We start from the raw sequence: 19812 nt of genomic DNA on the forward strand, positions 1-19812 counted from the left end.
CCCATGGACCATAACCGTCATCCCCTAACAGGTTATGCTGCCGTGTTGGACAATCCACAAGCCACCTAGCTAACAGTCTAACACTCCACAACCATTCGAGCACAACTTAACAAACCATACCGTGCCTAGACCCCTAAGGGTCAGCCACAAACATAGCCCGTTGGCATGGCTGGGATGCCAATGCTGTGACAGGGCAGGCAAGTCTGAGGAACCCCCAACTTTTCTTAAGTTTGTCGTTTGAGATTTGGGGCTTTGATCACCCCACATGTGACAAAGCAAAAAAAACGATATGTCCTATATTTTACCATTGATCTAACTAAACTACTTCACCCAATCGAAACTCCAATAATCTAGCAAGACAAGGTTTTTCTTTACGATGCCTATTGATTAGCACCCATTATCACATAAACTAAGATCAAAGAGTTCAAGTTATAGCGGTTCAACTTCAAACAAGCAATATACCCAATGAAATAAAATCAAAGCCAAATACCCATACTGAATAAGGCATTCAGTAAAATGGAACAGCAATCAGAAATTCAGAATCACAACATAACATTGTGAAAATGGAAGTCAGGGAATCAACAATTTTAGGTTATAAGAAACGTCAATAACATAGTAGAATTCATATAGCATTACTAGAAGTCAGATTATAATCGCAGAAACATCATACAAACACTTAGAATTATTATGAAATTCAGTTCCAGATTCATATATTGTATTTTATCATATCACTAATATCTACAACCCCATATATTGTGAGAAATCTTACCCTAAATTTCCCATCTTCATTCCACTTCTTTGGGTTGAACAGGGACAGCAACAGCAGCAGCAGGAGGTGTAACAGAAGGGATTTTTACATACCCCATCTTCTTAGGGCTTACGTCATCATCAGATTCACTATCATTGTCATATTCAGATCCATGGAATTCATTCCTGTCGGTGATGAGAGACCAAGCCAAGTACATAGTAGCAGAGGTTAAAGCACCACAACCAGCTCCGAACAGAAGCGCGACTACAACGCTGAGAATATCTTTGGTTCGTTCACGAAGAGAGCTAATACCAAATGATCCAAGATGATCGTTATTAGGGTTTCGGATCTCAGTTTTGTCAGAGTAACGGAGAGGGATTCGTGGGCGAATAGGAAATTGGAAATCAGATCTGGAAAATGTATTGAAATCAGGGTGAATAATCTCGAATGATTGTTCTAGTGGTTGTTGTTGTGGTTGTTGTCTGAAACGAAAACCACGGATCTCTCTGAAAACGGTAAAGAAACGAGGAGGATTTTGTTCGTTAGGGTTTTGAATGACTTGGAAACCGATGGAGTTAGGGTTACGGGAATCGAGAGAGGATGAAGAGATAGTGAAGGAAGAGATGAATAGGGTTTTACAAGGGTGAAAGTGAATGCCTGGTCTTGCAGTTGCTCCAATGGCGAGAAGGAGGAAGAGGAGAGAGGAGAAGAGAAGACGGTGAGACGCCATTAGAGAGAGAGAGAGAGAGAGTTGGCTTGTTTGCGCGAGAACGGGTAGAGAGAGAAAGTAGATGAGATGCCAAAGAGAGTAAAGAAGGAAGAAAAAGATGGGGAGAGATAGAGTCCAAACTTTGACAGCTATAATCACGGCCCACGGACCCAGATTAGGGTCAACTATCAGTAATTAAACGGACCCCAAACCCGATCTCATTTTTCTCAATTCGGAGGGATTCTACTTTGGCCATCAACTTCTTTGGTTTTGTTTGGTTTGGTTTCGGTAGTAGTTGGACACCAACTCAGCCATTTTACAAAATGGAAGTCTCTTGTTCCGTCGTTTCGAAGTACAAGAAGATTATATGGATTATAGGCTCTTTTAGGTGACCTTTAAAGATATATGTATATATACCTATATGTTATAGGATGGTGCAGACCAGCCTTCGGGGCTGCTAGTGATACTGTCCGCTTTCGCACACCTGGGCTTCACGGTTTTAAGATGCCTCACTAGGGAAGGTTGCTTAACCTCTTAAGAGGAGCACCACACTCCAGTCTCCCACCAACGTGGGATTGCTTTACAACAATATATATTTTTTAACTGTATTTTCATAAATCTTGATATACTATTGTATTGTATTTTCATAAATCTTGATATACTATTGTAGTGTCAATGTCTTTCTAATAGTAACTTGTAACCCATTTCTCGAAAAAAAAAATTCAGCTTCACTTTATAGACCAAAAGGTTTTATCCCCCTATCTTTCTTTCTTGATTTCTCGTTTGATCTTTGTTTTTAACATTATATTTCTCCATCTATCTACACTATGTAATTTTTCTATTTCCAAATTGATTGTTAGCGGAAGATTGGACGACGATTCCCGAAGTCTTTTTTTTTTCTTCTATTTTTCTTATCTGTTTCAACCACTTGCGTAATCTCTTTCATCACAGAGAGTAGAAAGAGTGCAAGAGAGAGATTCGCGTGGTTCGGTTGATAAGACCTACTTCACAGTTTACAATAGTGCGATCATTTGGACTATGAATGAAAAATAAGTAACAAAGATATCTCTAGAGTTCAATTTATATAGCTAAACCTTAATCTCGCCACCTTACTTCCTCTCTTTCTAACTACGAAAATCCATGGATACTCGTTACATTGATACAACCTCAATAATACTAGAGCAAACATAAGCAAGATAGGTCGGGGAAAAAATTGAAAGCGATTTCTCAAGTTGCAAATTGGGTCAATATGGACTCATTCAAAGACATTTTAACATCTTTCAAGAACCTATAATTGCTAAAAAAAGAGAGCCTATAAAGGTATCTATGTTTGAAAGTTGAAATCTTCCCCCTCATTCCATGTTCCTTTGGCTTTATAGAGTTCCACGACATCTTCATACCTATACTTTTTACGTTTATCGTTCTTCTGACTCAACCTCACTCCATTATTCGTTTCAATTTATTTATGTTATTTTCGTTGCTTAGTTTTGTATGAGTATTTAGTCTTTGTCAGCGGCCATAATAACCAAGTCTCTCTTTTTCGTCTTACTTTATAAGACTTTGGGGGCATGACTTCTTTTTTTAGAGAACTTTTTGTGGAGTACCTTGGAACTTTTTAGTTACCGTGTGGAATATATAGGTATTTGGTGGAGATTTCATTGTCTGTATTTTTATCCACATAGTCAGCCGTTATGTGATACGTTGTTAGTTGTCTTCTTTGACTAGTTTGCTCCTTCCGTGTTCGAGGAAGTTTGGATATGTTCCTTCATAAGTCAGAAAATGGTAGGTTTTGACATATTTTGTTTAGTCATCAGATTTTCTCCTTTCTCCAATTTCATGTGCCACTAGGGGCGAAACCAAGATTTTATACTAGACAGGGCAAGCCTAAAGAGATAAAGTAAACTTCTACATATAAAATGTATGGCCTTACAAGATAGAATAGAAATCAAATTTTTTTTAAGAACATCCTTGCATATCATGATTTTTACATTTATCTTAATAATCTAAATAAAATGTATCTTTTAACAAAAAAAAAATCTAAAAAAAAATGTAGAAGTAATCTTTTAACTTGAATTTACAAATTAATGTAACATTGGATAACTCAATTGAGTACCAAAATGTCGATATATCTTTATCAATTGTTCTACATCTTAAAGAAACAAAAGAGGACCATAATTTTATTAATCATTAATCTAAGGTCTCCGTGTTATTACTATTCAATGACACTTGACGTTTAAAAAATTACATAGGCAAGAGTATACCCAAGCAAAAATAAAATTTTCTCTAACAATTGGTCACTTAATTTGGGGTATTTGAAACCAAATGAAAACTAAAACAAGAGTTGAGGCATGCAAAAGGATTTGAACCCTTGTCTTTGGGTTGGAAGTATATAAACTCCAACACTAGAGCTAAAGTAAGGTGTCGTTAGTTGTAGCTTGGCTTATATATGTGGAGATCGGTCGTGTAACTGCCTAGCCTAGTCTCCACATAGTTCCGCCCCTGTGTGCCACAAGAGTTGTCAAAGGTCCAAGATACATGATGAAGAAAGTTCTTTTTTTAGTAAAACCAGAATTACATTCATAAGTGAAATCGATCCACAACATTACATGGTATGAGAATAATAATTCCTCTGAGAACTACATGAGAGTTACATAAATAAAGTACTACACAGAACTTTCGAATGTAAAGTGTCTCATGAAGGGAAAGGAATAACAAGACAACTAGAAGAAAGACCCTAAAGGTCGTAAAATGAAAAGATCATAAAGGTCGAAAATAAAAGGACCCTAAAGGTCGTGAAATTTATTATATTAATTATACTATATAATGTATGAAGAATGAACCGAGCAGAGATTGATGATGGAAAAAGATGGTGTTGTTCCTATGATTGAATTGATGATGTCCTCTCTTGATTCTTTAGAATATATCGGCTGAACCAGAGGTAGTCCCGAAAGCAAAAATCTAAGCGTTGATTCTATCTCCATCGCAACCACTCTAATTCTTTCCCTCTTACATGAAGATAATCGACTATGCAAACTCATAATGTCCGGACAGAAGATCAACAAGTAAATCTAAGAGAAAATTCGTTTGATCCGGCGAAGGAGAAGAAGATGAATCCTCAATCGAAAGACACCATTACCCAAATCAACTTACTCCCTCCTCTTCCCTTCTTCTCTGATTTACTCCGAATTACTAACGTTAGATGTAAAACTAAATAAAAAAAAAAAAACTTAAAACGGGTTTTCCCCTTTGCAATTAGAGGGGATACCGACGAAGGGACCCCTCCCTACGGAAGAAGCGATGATCACGCAAGGTTACTCTGTGAAACTTGGTTTTTGAAAACGGTTACTGGGAGAATTTTTAGAGAGAGTGTGTGAATCACTATTATACGTGTGGATATTGTTCTTTTTTAAGAAGAAAGTTATGCAGTGTTTGGATGGCGGAATCATGAATCCGCGGATTCATGAGCCCTTGGGATTCATGATTCCACGGATTCATGAATCCAAGTAATATTTGTTGGCTTGTTTGGCAACTAAGAATCCTATGATTTATTATTATTTGAGTATCTTTAAACGTCTTTAGAAAAAATATGAGTTTTGAAAAAAATAATAATTTTTTTAAAAAAAATAATGATATTGTAGAAGGAAATATTTTTTTGTTGATTTTAAGTTTGAAATTTAGGTTCATTAATCCAAAATCCTAGCAAATCCTAGGGGTCAGGGTGGGATTTTGGTCCAATACAAATTTTGGAATTAGGAATCCTTAGGATTCAAGAGTCCTAGGATTCTTGGTAGCCAAACAGACCAAGGATTCATGATTCCTACCAAATTCCACTTTTGATAGGAATCCTACTTAGGAATCCTGCAATCAAACACACCATTAGTTTAACCTGAAATTTGATTTTTTTTTTTCCTGCTCATATGCCCAAATCAAACAGAGCCTAAAAACCCTAAAGAGCTTCCCGCCCAAACCAATTACCCAACTACTTCCTCTCCTCTCTCTCCAGAATTCAGTTAAAACTTCCAAACGAACTCTTCTAGCTCCAACTTTCTTCCATCTGGTCTTCTCTCTCTCTCTCTCTCTAGAAAATGGCAGTGATATCCACTACCTCCATTTTCTTGTAAGAACCGCAAATGGCAGAAACAGAATCAACCACGAAAGATCACCTAACTGTTGAAATCAAGTCTCCAAATCTCAAATCAATTTCAACATCCAAGAACTGGGATGAATCCTTTCAAGAACAAACCATAACCTTCTTTGGTTCTCGGTCTAGGAGAAAGAAAGCAAATACATGGATCATTTCCCTCTTTGTTGTTCTTCATTTAGTAGCTTTCGCTGCTACTATGGTAATTAATGATTGTCCATCTAACTCTAATGGACATTGTGTTTTTCGAGTAATTGGTAGGGTTTCTTTTCAACCTCTCTCTGAAAATCCCCTTCTTGGTCCTTCATCTTCTACGTAAGTATTCTACTTTACTTTCACTTATAGAATTCTTGTTTCAGTTTCTTTGTATCAATTGCGGAACCAATGAATTCTTGTTTGTAGTTGATTTTAAACTTTAGGGTTTTACTCAATAAAACCCTTTTCTAGGTCATTAGGGTTTATGACTTAGGGTTTATCTGTTACATCTTAATCTTGTTCTTCAGTTTCCGCAAGAAGATATCTATGCATAGTACATACTTATGTGATAATTGTTCAATCATTTCTGTGGATCTTTATCTCTTCATGTATCTGAATTTCAACCGACCCCAACGAAATTGAACATCGAAATTGGCATTTGAGTTTTACATGAAAAACTGTTCTGTGTGTTCTAATCTCTTGTTTATTTAGATCATGAACCGAACAAAACTGGATAGTATTACCTCCCCTTTCATCTTATAATTTGATAGGTACGAGAAAATGTTCTAGTAATTCATTATGTATATAATCAGCGAGAATGCATCTGAGAAGATTACATAAAAGTGAAATTGTGCTGATCTTGTAACGAACTTACCTACTTAGAAAGATCAAGCTAGCAACTTTATTTGATATAGGAGAAGTGGCGAATGGTCACAAAGTACAAATATCATGGATTGAGTCTAAAATTATCTTTCTAATAATCCACAATGGTTTAACCGTATTATGCTTGTTTATTCGGATTTCATTGTCTTACAATGCTAGAATAATGAGTACGAAACGACGAACATTGTTCAAACAGGACCCTAATTAAAGTTTTTCAGGACTATGAAATGTTAGAAATGATTTTAAACAGTGCATCATTGTTCTCAATTTTGGTTTTCTCGTTCTTTCATTAAAACCACATCTTTCTCGGATTTCTTCTTCCAGGCTTGTCAGAGTAGGTTCTCTTCAGCGAAACATGTTGGCAAAACACCAAATTTGGCGCCTTATAACATCACCGTTCCTGCACGCAGGGCTCATTGACCTAGTCATAAACCTCGCCGGTATTATCTTCATAGGCATCCACTTGGAACAAGAGTTTGGACCTCGTAAGCTCATATTTTAGCTATATCGTTTACAAATTAGTTGTCGCTTATAACTAGGCTAGTTTTCAAATGACCAAGTGTTTATGCAGAGATGTTGTTTTTGATGTTTGGCAGTGAGGATTGGGATAATCTACCTACTTTCAGCTTTCACTGGTAGCTTGACGTCTTCACTTTTCGTTCAGAGTAGCCCAGCAGTTACTTCCTCCGGTTCTCTATTTGGATTACTTGGTGCCACCCTTTCAGGGCTTATGAGGAACTGGAAAGTTTACAGTGATAAGGTCCTTGTCTCTACTCTCATGCTTGACATAATTTTATTCTCCCTCTCTCTCTTTCTTCTCCATTTCACTTTTGTGTGTTCTCTTGAATGTGAAATTGCAGTTTGCAGTTCTAGTTGTGTTGTGCTTCATCACAGGTACAAGTTTTTGTATTGGTTTATTACCCCACACCAACAATTTTTCAAGCATTGGAGGATTCCTGTCTGGATTTCTTCTTGGTTTTGTACTCTTCTTCAACCTTCGTCTCGGGCAAGTTTTTCAAAATAAAAAAGGCATATTTGAATACAAGGAGAAAAGTACAGTTAACTTCAAGCATATGTTTGATAAGCCAGTGCTTCGGAGTATTTCCCTCATTTTCTTCTCTCTCATGTAAGTTTTCTTCACTCTAAAGGATGTTATCTTTAATAGTTTTGTATCAGATCGTGCGAGCAGAGATTGTTCTTATCTGTTGATCACTTATTTTTTTGCTAGTCTTGCCGGGGGTCTAGTGGCAGTTCTTCATGGAGTGAATGGCAATAAGTACTGCAGCTGGTGTCATTATGTTAATTGCATTCCTTCTGAAAGATGGAGCTGCAACGGCAAAGTATCGGCACCATGTGTGGTAAGCATTTACATATCACTTAGCTACAATCTATCCATAAACATATATATATATATATATATATATATATATATATATATGTATATGTATTGAACCCTTAGTCCTGCTTACTTCTCCGAAAAAACGCAGAAAATTTCCCAATTGATAGTGTTGATTGGATTTGTTTGTAAGATATATTCTTTGTTACATAATTTGCAGGTCTCGGTAACTACTGGTCATCGAACGATTCTGACTTGTAAAACTGACGGAAATATAAAGAATTACACTTTCACCAATCTATCAAAAGCAAGGACAAAAGACTTGTGCAGTCGGATTTGCTTGTAAAATCTTTGATGATCTTGGTTTCAAGAATTGTGGGTTGCCAACAAAGTCATAAAGGTATTAAGAGAAAGAGAGAGGGAGAGAGCCATTCTTCAACTGACAATCACTTCTTCGAAATTTCTTATTTCTTTGTGATATTTGTTTTGTTTCTTGTAAAACCTTGAAATACAACAATTGCTTTGAGACTACAACATGTTTAATAGAATAACATTGAAGTAGAGGACTAAAATCTTTAAAATTGAAGATCTATGAACATTCTCCTGATTGCTGATGAAACCAAAAGATGCCTGAGAAAAAAACTGCTATTCATTTATCCCTTTATCATGCTCCTTTATAGAGTTCTAATTCTAATTTGGATCACAGATATTCCATATTCAAAGGTTGCGCTTCCATGGATCTGAAATCCCGATATGATTTATGTGTATTCTTTAGCATAAGTTTTACAAGCATTTATTTCTCTAATAAAATCAACTCATCAGTCTCTGTCTGGAAACTAAAAGACATGCACTTAATCGGAAGACTTCTTATTAAGATGCGACCCACATAAAAGCAACTTCGACATTGTTCAAATGAGAGCCCACATAAAATTCATCGAAAATATATCAAAGCTTACTTGAAATAGAGATGAAAACTCGGAGTTCAAGTGCTTAGAGGAAAGCATAGTAAAAAGTAAGTGGGAGGTTTTATCGAGTGACTATATCTATAAAATGAGAATCATTCAACACTAACACATCATAGGGGGAAGCATTTTCAACCAAAGGAACAGGCTAAAATTGATAATATAAGAAAACTTTCCACTCAAATTGAAAAAAAAAAACAAACGTTTTCGACATACAAAATTGTCTATCTGAAAAGGAAGACGCCATCTGATTGAAAATAAGTTATACTAGAGGAAAATCAATCCTGCTTGTTCTGCGCAAGCCTTGCCCGATGTCTGAGCTCAGCCTTTTTCCATCTGACCATTAGATGGCATAAGGAAAAGAGGGTGTTTACCTGCATATAAGAACTTCCCGTTTTTAGATAACTCGAAGACAACAACTATAGCCTGGTTATGAAATAGGAAACAATAGGTTCTGAATTCAGAACTACTTACCAAGATAATTACTGAGAGTAATAGAAGAGGTCCAGACCAAAGTGCTGATAGAAAAATACCGTGTGGGTCAAAATAATTTTGTGTTGCAAAGCTTTTCCAGTTGCTCGCCAGAATTTTATTCAGATTTTCGGCGAAGTATACTCCTGCCACTGCAGATAATCACAACATATTCAGACTTGTATAAGAACTCTTTACAGTTTAACAGTTCGTACTTAATTTCTCTAAAACACTTCAAACAAACTATTTTATTTAAAAAAAACCCAGAAAAAACATTCTCCCATCATCATATGACCGGCAACTCCTCAGACTAATGTAACCAGTACAAGAGAAATAGAATTCGAACTAACCTAAGATCTTGAATCACATAATTAACATGCCTTTTCCAAAAAAAAAACCGAAGGATAGAGCTAGGCATTCAGGGTTGGGTAAGCAATACTCCTAAACATCGTGTCAAAGAGTTCGTTACCAGTTATGGTATAGATTAAGAACAAGAGAAACTCCTCACAATGGAGCAGATGGAAGGATTAGATGACATCCTTGACCTAAATAAAGTATAAACTGTACTCCCTCATGTTAAGAAGGTAGACCCTCAATGTCGCAATGCGCATAAAGTATTGAAACATGGAAGACATTACGAACACAAGGCAATTACAAGATAGAAGTTATTACATAGCAGCATAAATAATTTGTCAATTAAAAAAATAATTTCAACTTGGAATATCTAAAAATCTCAAGAAACTAAAAGATTAAGTTATTTTTGAACACCAACGACGCGCAGTTTTTAGTTCGTGAATGTCTAGTAGAAAAATATCCAAGATGATAAACTCTTTGATCCTGAGAACATGAACTATTAATTATTTATACATTACAATAAATATGTTGAGAAACAAAAGAAGTTCAGTGGGTGGAGACTTACATGTCATAAGGAACAAGAACATCTGAAAATTGATATTCCTTCTTGAAATAATGGTTATTAGAAGCAAAGCAACATGAAACGATATTAAGCCTATCAACCAAGGTTCCTGCGATACCAAAGAGAAAAAAATGAGAAAATATTAAAAAACAGATGACCTAGAAAGTAGAAAGAAACGCATATAGTTCTCAGAAATAATACAAGGATTACACGTTACATACTTGGGAAATATATAACTAGATATGACTGTCTGTTTGAAACCAAAGAATTCAACAAAAGCAGCATAGGCAAATAACGAGATGTCTGTGGGAGGTAATACATCCGCAAAATTAACCGAGTAGTCGAGTAGACCCACAAAACAAAGATGTATCACAAATCTATGTAAAGAATTTATTTCTAACATGAGTATACCATGATTTTGTTAACAAAATGAATAATTTAAAAAACATACACGACTATAATGGTATTGAAGACGTGAACATGAAAGCATAGCTATTACCTACACGCTTTCTTACTAGAATATATCGGTAACTGTCTACCCCATGTCACGAAAAATACGACAACTAGCAATTAACCTAATTTTTCATGGGTAAACAAATCTTTCAAACACATTAACAAAGGTTGTAGGTTAAAAATTGCAACCTTTCATAGCTTTGAACAAACAAATACATTGAGATCATATAATTTGTTGATGATACTTAGAAAGAAACTACCTTTACCTCATAAGCACCAAAATCCCCTCTCTAAAAGGGTCAGAAACAACTCATACCCAAATGTTCAATCTTTCCAATTTTTTCTCAATCCTAGTAATTAATTATAAATAACATGCTGATTAGGGTTTAATTCGGATTAAAGACTGATAATTGCGTATAGATTTGGGGCAAAATATCACTAGAAAACGATTTAAAAGTAAATCTGAACAATTTTAAGATCTCATATTAAACTTAAAAGAGCTCATAATTGAGTAGAACTTCAAACTAAATCCAGGGTTTTGAGATGAAGTGATAAAGTAAGTTATATATACCTTCCAATCGATGGCATGGAAGAAACCAATGAAATTATCAACAGCTGGTTGAAACCCAGTACGAAGTTCTGAACTGAATTTCTCGACGAGATCTGACATTAACTCCATGTGTTCGTTCATTACTGATTTTAGGTCTTCCATGTCTACCAAGACAGAGAGAGAGAGAGAGAGATTTTAGAGAGAGAGAGGGAGAAAGATTTTAGAGAGAGAGAGAGAGAAAGCTAACGATGGCGCGGTATAAAGGACGGTTGAATGTTCGGGAGCGACGCTACTAATAATACTACGCTAGTTTCTCAATGGGCCGTGTTGGACGGGAAAGATCCGATACGGCCCATTATTATGCATGCCGCTTTTGGCCCGCTAGCTACCTAGACAGACACGTTCCATTTTTTTTGAAATAACATGATTACATTTACGACATTCCATTCATAGTAATGGGATGGTACTCGTTCATCCCTTTAATGTACATCAAATGGTGGAATATGCTCATAACTGTCGTTACGATTTTAATAAGACTTTTGGAGGCCATACTACCCGTCCAAGTCGCTTGATTCCGATATATGTATATACATCTTTATGATATTATTGATTTTGACACTTTTTACACCGAGAAATAATGGCACTCCAAATTTTGGCTATAAAGAGCGCCGACAACTAAAAAAGCAAAGTGCCTTTATAGATATTTCATCTTTTGAATCATCTCACTTTTCATTATTTAGAACGGTAAGAGATGTCCAACAACTCTTTGTCTTGTGTAATGGCTAGACGCCCGCTCCGCAATTCGGAGATCTCAAGTTTGAGTCCAGGGAAGTAGAAATTCAAGATTTATTAAACCTGTTTATCAATAAAGTAAATGCATATTAGATGAGTTTTAGGCCTCTTAGGATGGCCTTTAAGAGCTCATGATGTCTTAAGAGAAAGGTTATTATAGTGTTTATTCAATTCATTAATCTTGATGTTATGTGTATTATTTCTTCGTGATGTATCAATGTCTTGTAATAACTCTTGTAGTCCATGTAAGAGAAAAAAGATTCGCTTCATCACATGATTCGATGAAATATCTTGGATCTATGCCGAATTTATGTTAATCAAGTGAATCTCCTTCTGATGGGAGTCAATAAGCGAAAATCTATTGGGTTAGAGTTTTTAGTTGGGGCTCGCGGCATCAATTTGACTTCAAAAATTCACTTTGGATTAGGTATACCAAAGCCAAAGAAAATGAATATCACTAACTCTTTGATCGTGGATAGAAAAACATGAAAAATTCCTATGTAATTCACCCACCAAGATTGAAGAATGGGTTGGTTTATCCAAGATTTTTTGGTTTTTTCTTGTAACTGGTACAGTCATATGTTTTTTCCCCGATTCATTATTCCATGAATTGCTGTAAACGAAATGAAGTTCATCAAAATTCAAGATCTAATAAAATAATAAAAAATGAATCTTCAAATTAACTTAACAAATTTTTGGCTCCCGAATACTCAACTAAGCAATCAATTCTTTATAACGTATTCTATTTTTCTTTGACAAATAACCCAGCAACCGTTGGTCCTAATTTAATATTAAACAAGTTCGAACTAATTGAATACTTGTGTGAGAAATTCCTCGAATTGGTTTTCCATTTTTATAAAGGATATAACTGACAACTCAAAGTTGCACAATATCCCTTTCCTGCAACAGATAGCGGAGAAATTTTTTCTATCGCGTGTACGTTTCCATAATGGTTTTTCAAAACCAAACTTTGTTGTTCAGCGTCTTGGACTAGCCATCCCTCAGAAGGTATTGTTAAAAGACCATCAATTCCTAATGAAATGGATGTAGCAGTGGTTTGCCGGAAACCCAGAGTCTTTACTTGATCCAGGATGTGTGATGTATGTTCCATTCCAAAATGATCGATGAATCTGTTAATAAAGATTTTCAATTTGAGATTTTAAAATACATGAGCACTCCTAAAGATTCAACTACTCAACATGTTTAAATTTGAGTGTCTTAACACACAGGGACGAATCTAGGAGTAGAAATCAAGGGGGGCCAACCAAAAACCTTATAAAAATTGAAAAATCTAAACCTACCAGTGCTCGAAATCGGGTCTCTCACGTCCACAACTCCCACCTCTACCATCTCAACCACGCTACATATGTATCATGAGTGTGACTTGAACATTATTTATGTGATAAACCAGACGGCAATCAACATTTCTAAATCAATTTGCAGCAAGTCAAGGGGGCCATGACCCCCTTTGACCTGCATGTAGATCCGTCCCTGTTAACACATTTACCATAAGGTTGGACTCTGTTTCTCAATTTTAGTACTTTTCTTTTAGAGATTGAAACTTTTTTTTTAGTGGTTGAAAGAAAATTAAAGACATCTTAGTATGTGTCTTTGTCAAGAAAGATATTATAAATACAGATAATCTATTGAACCTTTTTAAATTATATTAATTAGGGTCTCTTATTATAGACGGGGATTTTTTTATACAATCTATTGAACTCTCTTTAGAAGAAAAAAAAAACTAGGGATCTCATATCTTAAAAAAAAGAGATCTCTTCAAGACGGAGATTGTGTGCATCTTCTCCTTTAGGCTATGTTTGGCAAGCGAGAAAAAAAAATGTCATTATCAACAATAGAAATCTCCGCAATGTAATTCTTTGTTGCTGCGCAATATCTAACTATATTGTTTAGTTTGGAATTCCCCCTTCATTTTTTTTGATATTAGAATCCAAGAGTCACTACATATGGATGACATTAATACATCATGAATATAATAGGTAATACATCATGAATTTAGATGAGCACTATAACCATCATATTAAAACATCTTGGGTTTTAAAGGCCATGTAAAGATCCTTAGGACCATTGTAGGAGACCTGAAAGTCCATCTATTCCTAGATCTGCTTTATTTATTGCCTAAATTACATTGAATAAATCTTGGTGATAAACTATTTTTATCGAGACTCGATTCTAAGACCTCATGGACTTAAGATGTGATCCTCGATACATTTCCGTACATCAAACATTGCTATATGGGAATGTGAGTCGAAGTAATCGCATCATTGTTTGTTACCAAACATGGCCTTGTTTATCAAATTCTTTCGACTGTTGAAAAATCCTTATAACTCTCCCTTTGTCTACCGAGGGCAAGAGTTTCTTCGACTTTCGACTGAAAAATCCACCCTTACCAACCCCGAACGACTCTCTTCTATTGGAGCTATTCCCAAACTTCAGACCTTCCTTCTCCCGACTCCACTCAACTGGTCAGTCTCCTCTCTCTCTCTTTCTCTCTCTCTAAATTTGAGTAGATTGATTTTTAGTTTGATTTTGGGTGGGTATGAACTCTTCTGCTGAATCAAGTTTAGGGTTGTTAATAGGTTTGATATACCCATGTTCTTGATCATGAAATTGGTGGATAACAACATTGGGATTTCTTTTTCGATGTAGATGAAGTTATTGAATAGTTGCATAAGGCATAACCACACTGAGAAAAAAAAAAAATTCTGGAACAACATTTTGGTTGACATTGTTTTAGCTTGAAATCCCATAGTTGTTACTTGTTAGTGGTAGGAGAGAACTAATAATGCATATTATACATATCTAGGGTTTTAATAGCCTAACAGGAGGAAATGAGCTAGACTATACTGCCCAAGTTTTGAGAGTTATATATCTGTTGAACCCATGATTCCCCATTACCAAATTCACAATCATTTCCGAATACCAAACAATGACATCTTACAATCATAAGGGAAATACCTAATAGTTAACTTTCACCCATCAACAATCTATCTACTGTTTGTTTTTGGATTTGTGCCATCTTTTATCTTCTATTTATCTTTCTAGTTTCATATCTTTGGAGTTGATACCAACTGAGAAAATTATTTAGGTTTTTCATAGAAGAGAATGGCAACGAAAGTTGACCAAGCATCTTCTGTTGAACCTCTTGTTGGCCGGACCAGTGCAATGACTTCCCCACCTGTAGCATCAACTAGTGGCCCAAAAGTTTCCATGTTTGCAAAGAAGTCTGGGTTTGTCATACCCAAAAATAAATTATCTGGTTCTTTGGTTCCTGCTTTCCGAGCTGCTGGAAAGACAGAAAACCGTGATACAAAAGAAGAAGGTAGTAAACAGGTCAAGAGAAAAACAAAATGGGGTAATGATCTCACTCAAGATGCTGATGTTCAGAAAGGAAGAGCCTTGGCATATCAGGTACTTGTTTGTAGTTGCATGATCTTTATACAAGAATTTATTACATATAATTTCCTTTGGACAAACTGTTCTTCAGTTTTTGAGAGAGATTGTTTTGTCGTCAAATTTCTTATGTTTTCAATTTAGCTTCCCTTTTACTAGTTAGATTTTGATTGGAACGTCTAGAAATGGTTAGCGATAATTTTAGCTCCACTTGTGGCAAACTGGCAATTGAATAATTTTGTTCCCTCAATGGGTGCTAAAATATCGCCATCTTCCTTGTGATGTCTCACATGGAAGCTTGATAGTCCAGGTGGCATTAAGTAATATTACTGCCTGTGTGGTGGTACAAATTTTGAGCAGACTCGAGTGGAGCAAATCGCACAACAGTTGAAATCGGAGGTGCTTGAGATGGTCGATGAAAAACAATCTGAATCACAAACTGAAGAACCAGAATCTTCCAGGCCTCAGAGACATGATCAGGTGACTATTTGGATGATAAGTGAGTTCCTTTATTTTCACTACAAGTCATTCATGACATCCCAAATTATTTATTCCAATACATGCAGTTGCAGAAATTGGAAGGGTTGGAATTGGAGAAACGGGAGGCTATTGGTAAGTTGGAAGCATTCCTAAGATCTCATTTGACTATTTTTTCTGCATAAACTGATAAAAGGGTGAAACTTATATTTTTCTTTCAGGAGAAATTCTAAAGTTAGATCCAAGTTACAAGGTCCCTTCTGATTACAAACCATTGCTGAAAGAGGCCACCATTCCTATTCCCGTAAGTTTATGATCATTTACGCATTTTAGATGTTCTATATATTATTGTTTCTTGGCTTTTTGAGGTAAGTAATCAGTTGTAACCAGGTAAACTTTCAAGTTTGGGTGGGTTCGCTATCCAATACCCCAAATTTGGCATGCCCGAATCTTCAACTTCAATTAACCCAATTTCCTTGTAAATATTAGCTCAACAAGTTGAATAGTTAGCTACGAGATTTTTCAGTCAACTACTTAAGATTTCAAGCTTTTTAAAGATAGAGTGCTTGACAGTAGGTATATCTAGTATATATGCATCGTAGAGAGTATGTTTTATTTAGGAAAATAGTCCACAACGTGTCAGAACCGAAAATAGAGTACTGAAGAGGTACACTATACCCTAGTGTAGAGGATACTCAATTATAGTGTATCGCATGCCCGTACCATGTATCCGAGCAATCCACATTCTAGGTAACGTTTGGATGAAATGTTAAATGATTAGGTAAAGATGAGAGGAATAGTTTAGCGAAGAAAAGAGTTTATGCACATTAGAGTCCAGAATAACTAAACCATCAATTATATTTATTAGTGGAGACAGTTGATATCTGTCAGCTTCTTATAGACAATTTCATTTTGCAGCTTACTCGTTTCCCTGGATACAATTTTATCGGTGTAATATTGGGATCCGGAAGTGATACTCGAAAGCGACTAGAAGAGGTGAGCTAATGTTTCTTCGTTTTTATTTTCAAGTTATGCCTAGCCATCTTCATCTTACCTGTACTTCTCAGATACGGAATTTCACATGAGACTTTTCCTTTAAGTCGTTACAATTGTCTGATTAAAAATCAGGAAACTGGAGCTAAAATACGAATTCATGGTACTAAAGCGGGTACAGGAGAGAAGGTAATATAATTTTCCAGTTGAAAGCAAAAGAGTAGTACAGACTCCACATTTCTCTTCCTTTCTGTAAATATCTGGCATTATAAAGTAAATTTACTGCCAGCAAATGCACATATGCAGCTTCGGCATTTGCCCATAATGTAATTTATTTTAATTCCAGGTTGAGGTAACTTCATCAGATGGAAGTGAAGTTCAGAGTCCTTACGACGAGCTCTTTGTTCATGTATCAGCCAACACATTTGAGAAAGTTGATGCCGCAGTTGCCTTAATTGAACTATTGGTTGCCCCATTATCAGTAAGTTTGATAACAGAGTGAAGATTGTTTTTTTTCTTTTATAGGTCAGCGTGTCTCGATCCCTTGACCTCTAAGGGGAAGATTATACCTCTTACCACTCCAACCAAGGGTTGTTGACAAGATTGTTGTAGCAGTCTTTTCATCCAAAAGGTCCAAAAATTCATAAACCTAATCTTCTATTATATATTTATATTCTTCTCTTGTTTTTTAGGGGAATTCGGCAGTTGCTTCAACTACTCCATCAACAGTTACTGGAGACACAGTTGCCTTGTCTGATCCGGGTCAGAAGGATACTGCTACTGCTGCTAGTTTCATGATGCCTATTGGTGCCGTTAATCAGAGCTCGATGCAACCAATGTTGGCACCTTCACAGCCTGGTTCAGTCCAAGTTCAGTTTCAGCCCTATCGTGGTCCTTGGTTTCCACCAGGTCCAACTCAAACTGCAATCCTCCAGCCCTCTGGCTTCATGACATCTCCCAATTCAGCACCGATAGCCAACAATTCCGTACAGTTTCCACCATCACCTGTCAATAATCTAAACACCGGTCCTTTTTTCAGTGGACAGCCTCAGCAGCCCACTTCTACTGGTTTTGGTACTATTCCAAGAAACCAATCTCCTTTTTCTCCCAGACCACAGCAACCGATGCAAGGTTTGCAGCGGCCTTACACGCCTGATATGCGACCGCCGACTCAGGCTTTCCAATTAACGAACCATCTCATGCCAAATCAACAGAACCCTAATCTATACCCTTCCATGCCGCCCCAAACTAATCCCGGTGCATCACATCAGAATAGTGTTAATCAACCAATGGGACGAGCACCAGGCGGAGGGCAAATGGTATTTCCAGTGTCTCAACCTCTCCCTGCCACAGTAATGGGGTCGCTCCCTGGTAGGCCTCAAACTGCTGGTGGATGGTCTGGTTCACCAATGGCTCAACCATCTACTCCATCTCAGCCTCCTCACCTGATGGTCAACAATACATCAAGTGGATTGGCTTTTGCTTCCCGGCCACCTCACAGTGGCCCACTTCTCATGGCAGGTCCAATACCCGCAGCCCAAACTTCACCAATGTCACCTATGTCGCCAGCAGTTCCCCGAGGACCTGGACCTGTTCCTCCAGTTACAACTCCAAGACCACAACGTCCAAATTCTGGTGATTTCACTTTTCAACCTATTAGGCCTCAACTTCCAGCTTCTCAAACAAGTCCAGGGCCAATCAATCAATCAATGGTACCTCAAAATGCTCTTCATATGCCCACTAGACCAACCTCGGCACAGCCTCCACCGCCTCCACTAGCACCATCTTTCCGCCCCGCCATGAATAATTCAGTTATGGTTCCACTTCCAATACCTTCTCCGGGTTCTGGTATTTCACCTCGTTCTGTCTATCCATCTCCCATCCAGCCTGCACCAAGGCTTCCACCATTTCCAAATTCAAATCATGTACTGCTCAGGTCTCCTCCAGTTCCCCCTCGTCCGGTTAATCCTCTTCAACTGCAGCAGAACCAGTTCACTCCACCAACTCGACCAGGCAGCATGTTTGTTCCAAACCAACAATTCGGTAATAATCTCACCTTTTTATCTAGTAAGCAAGGTTTTAGTCCTGGAGGAAACCAAGTCTATGATCCTTTCTCCCCCACTTCAATATCTTCTTCTGCACATAAACAGGGAGATGATTCAGCAAAGAAACAGGAGAACAACCCAGAGTAGGAGAACCTGATCGTGTCAGTGGGAGCGAGACGATCAAACTGATACTCCTGCAGTTATAAAACTATGTTGTTTTACTGATATTTAGTGAGAACCGGTAGAAGACACTTGCTCCGTCTGGCGTTTGAGATTGATTAAGGTTCCTTCTTGCCAGTCAAATACTTCTAATCAGAGTAGGTAAATGTACTCATTGACTTGCCATTATAGGTTTGATTTATGCTGGTCTCAGGATAACTAAGAATTATTACAATGAAATAGAATCTGAGCAGTTTTTGTAGCTTGGAATTTGAATAGCATTAAAGCGTTCAATTTCTCTTCGGTTTTTCCGTCCTCTTTTTTTCACGTCAGGAAGTAGTAATTCAGGCCGAGAGCCTCTGGACCAATACTTGATCAGGAAAGGATTAAAGCACAACATACCTATTGGTTGCCTTATGAGACGGTTGAGGAAAAACTATCTCTGAGCTTGTCACTACAATATTTCATTTTTATTGTGCGCTCTCTGTTGCAGTCATTGACTCCAGTAAATTCAATTTGACTGCAAAACTGTGTAGGCACTGTCTAGTTGGGGAGAGCAATTATACTCTCGCACACTGGTACTCGCGCTAAAATCATTTGAATAAATCCAAAACTTACGATAAACACTTTTCAAGGCTGTAACCACTTCGAAATTTTTTTAAATACTAGAGTACAGTATAAATTCCACCACTTCGAATTTTATTTAAATACTAGAGTACAGTATAAATTCATCAAAAAATAAAGGGTTTTTAATAAGATCGTTTGAATTCTTTCTTTAGTTTTTTTCTTCA

At 36.8% G+C, this 19812-nt stretch overlaps 4 protein-coding genes across 5 annotated transcripts; 2 read left to right on the forward strand and 2 right to left on the reverse strand.

The window, feature by feature from the left end:
• Positions 1 to 613: 613 nt before the first annotated feature.
• LOC147532302 (uncharacterized) lies at positions 614 to 1625 on the reverse strand. The gene has a single exon (XM_086648114.1). It carries the CDS (start codon positions 1476 to 1478, stop codon positions 786 to 788), a length of 693 nt encoding a protein of 230 aa, XP_086504240.1. The 5' UTR covers positions 1479 to 1625; the 3' UTR covers positions 614 to 785.
• Positions 1626 to 4844: 3219 nt separating this feature from the next.
• On the forward strand, positions 4845 to 8353 carry KOM (Rhomboid-related intramembrane serine protease family protein). The gene is made up of 7 exons (XM_086648113.1): positions 4845 to 4882; positions 5338 to 5913; positions 6781 to 6941; positions 7053 to 7216; positions 7317 to 7582; positions 7685 to 7814; positions 8013 to 8353. Exons 2-7 carry the CDS (start codon positions 5588 to 5590, stop codon positions 8136 to 8138), a joined length of 1173 nt encoding a protein of 390 aa, XP_086504239.1. The 5' UTR covers positions 4845 to 4882; positions 5338 to 5587; the 3' UTR covers positions 8139 to 8353.
• A 463-nt stretch (positions 8354 to 8816) lies between these two features.
• On the reverse strand, positions 8817 to 11477 carry LOC147532304 (Tmem18). Its single transcript, XM_086650672.1, has 4 exons — positions 11166 to 11477; positions 10145 to 10250; positions 9229 to 9377; positions 8817 to 9128 (listed from the first exon to the last, which is right to left on the reverse strand). Exons 1-4 carry the CDS (start codon positions 11304 to 11306, stop codon positions 9033 to 9035), a joined length of 492 nt encoding a protein of 163 aa, XP_086506798.1. The 5' UTR covers positions 11307 to 11477; the 3' UTR covers positions 8817 to 9032.
• A 2618-nt stretch (positions 11478 to 14095) lies between these two features.
• On the forward strand, positions 14096 to 19319 carry LOC147532305 (RNA-binding KH domain-containing protein). Of its 2 annotated transcripts, none has more exons than XM_086650677.1 (10): positions 14096 to 14419; positions 15043 to 15365; positions 15708 to 15827; positions 15914 to 15959; positions 16046 to 16128; positions 16743 to 16820; positions 16953 to 17006; positions 17164 to 17298; positions 17510 to 18860; positions 18968 to 19319. In XM_086650677.1, the coding sequence occupies exons 2-10, from the start codon at positions 15060 to 15062 to the stop codon at positions 18973 to 18975; spliced, it is 2181 nt and encodes a 726-aa protein (XP_086506803.1). In that variant the 5' UTR covers positions 14096 to 14419; positions 15043 to 15059; the 3' UTR covers positions 18976 to 19319. The 2 variants fall into 2 exon arrangements, with proteins under 2 accessions (XP_086506803.1, XP_086506804.1); XM_086650678.1 differs by having other exon boundaries at positions 14278 to 14419; positions 15920 to 15959.
• The last annotated feature ends 493 nt before the right edge of the window (positions 19320 to 19812 follow it).

This window comes from Eschscholzia californica, unplaced genomic scaffold, assembly GCF_041429995.1.
Source record: "Eschscholzia californica isolate CP2 unplaced genomic scaffold, dmEscCali1.0.p SCAF_6, whole genome shotgun sequence".
NCBI classification, from domain to species: Eukaryota; Viridiplantae; Streptophyta; class Magnoliopsida; order Ranunculales; family Papaveraceae; genus Eschscholzia; species Eschscholzia californica.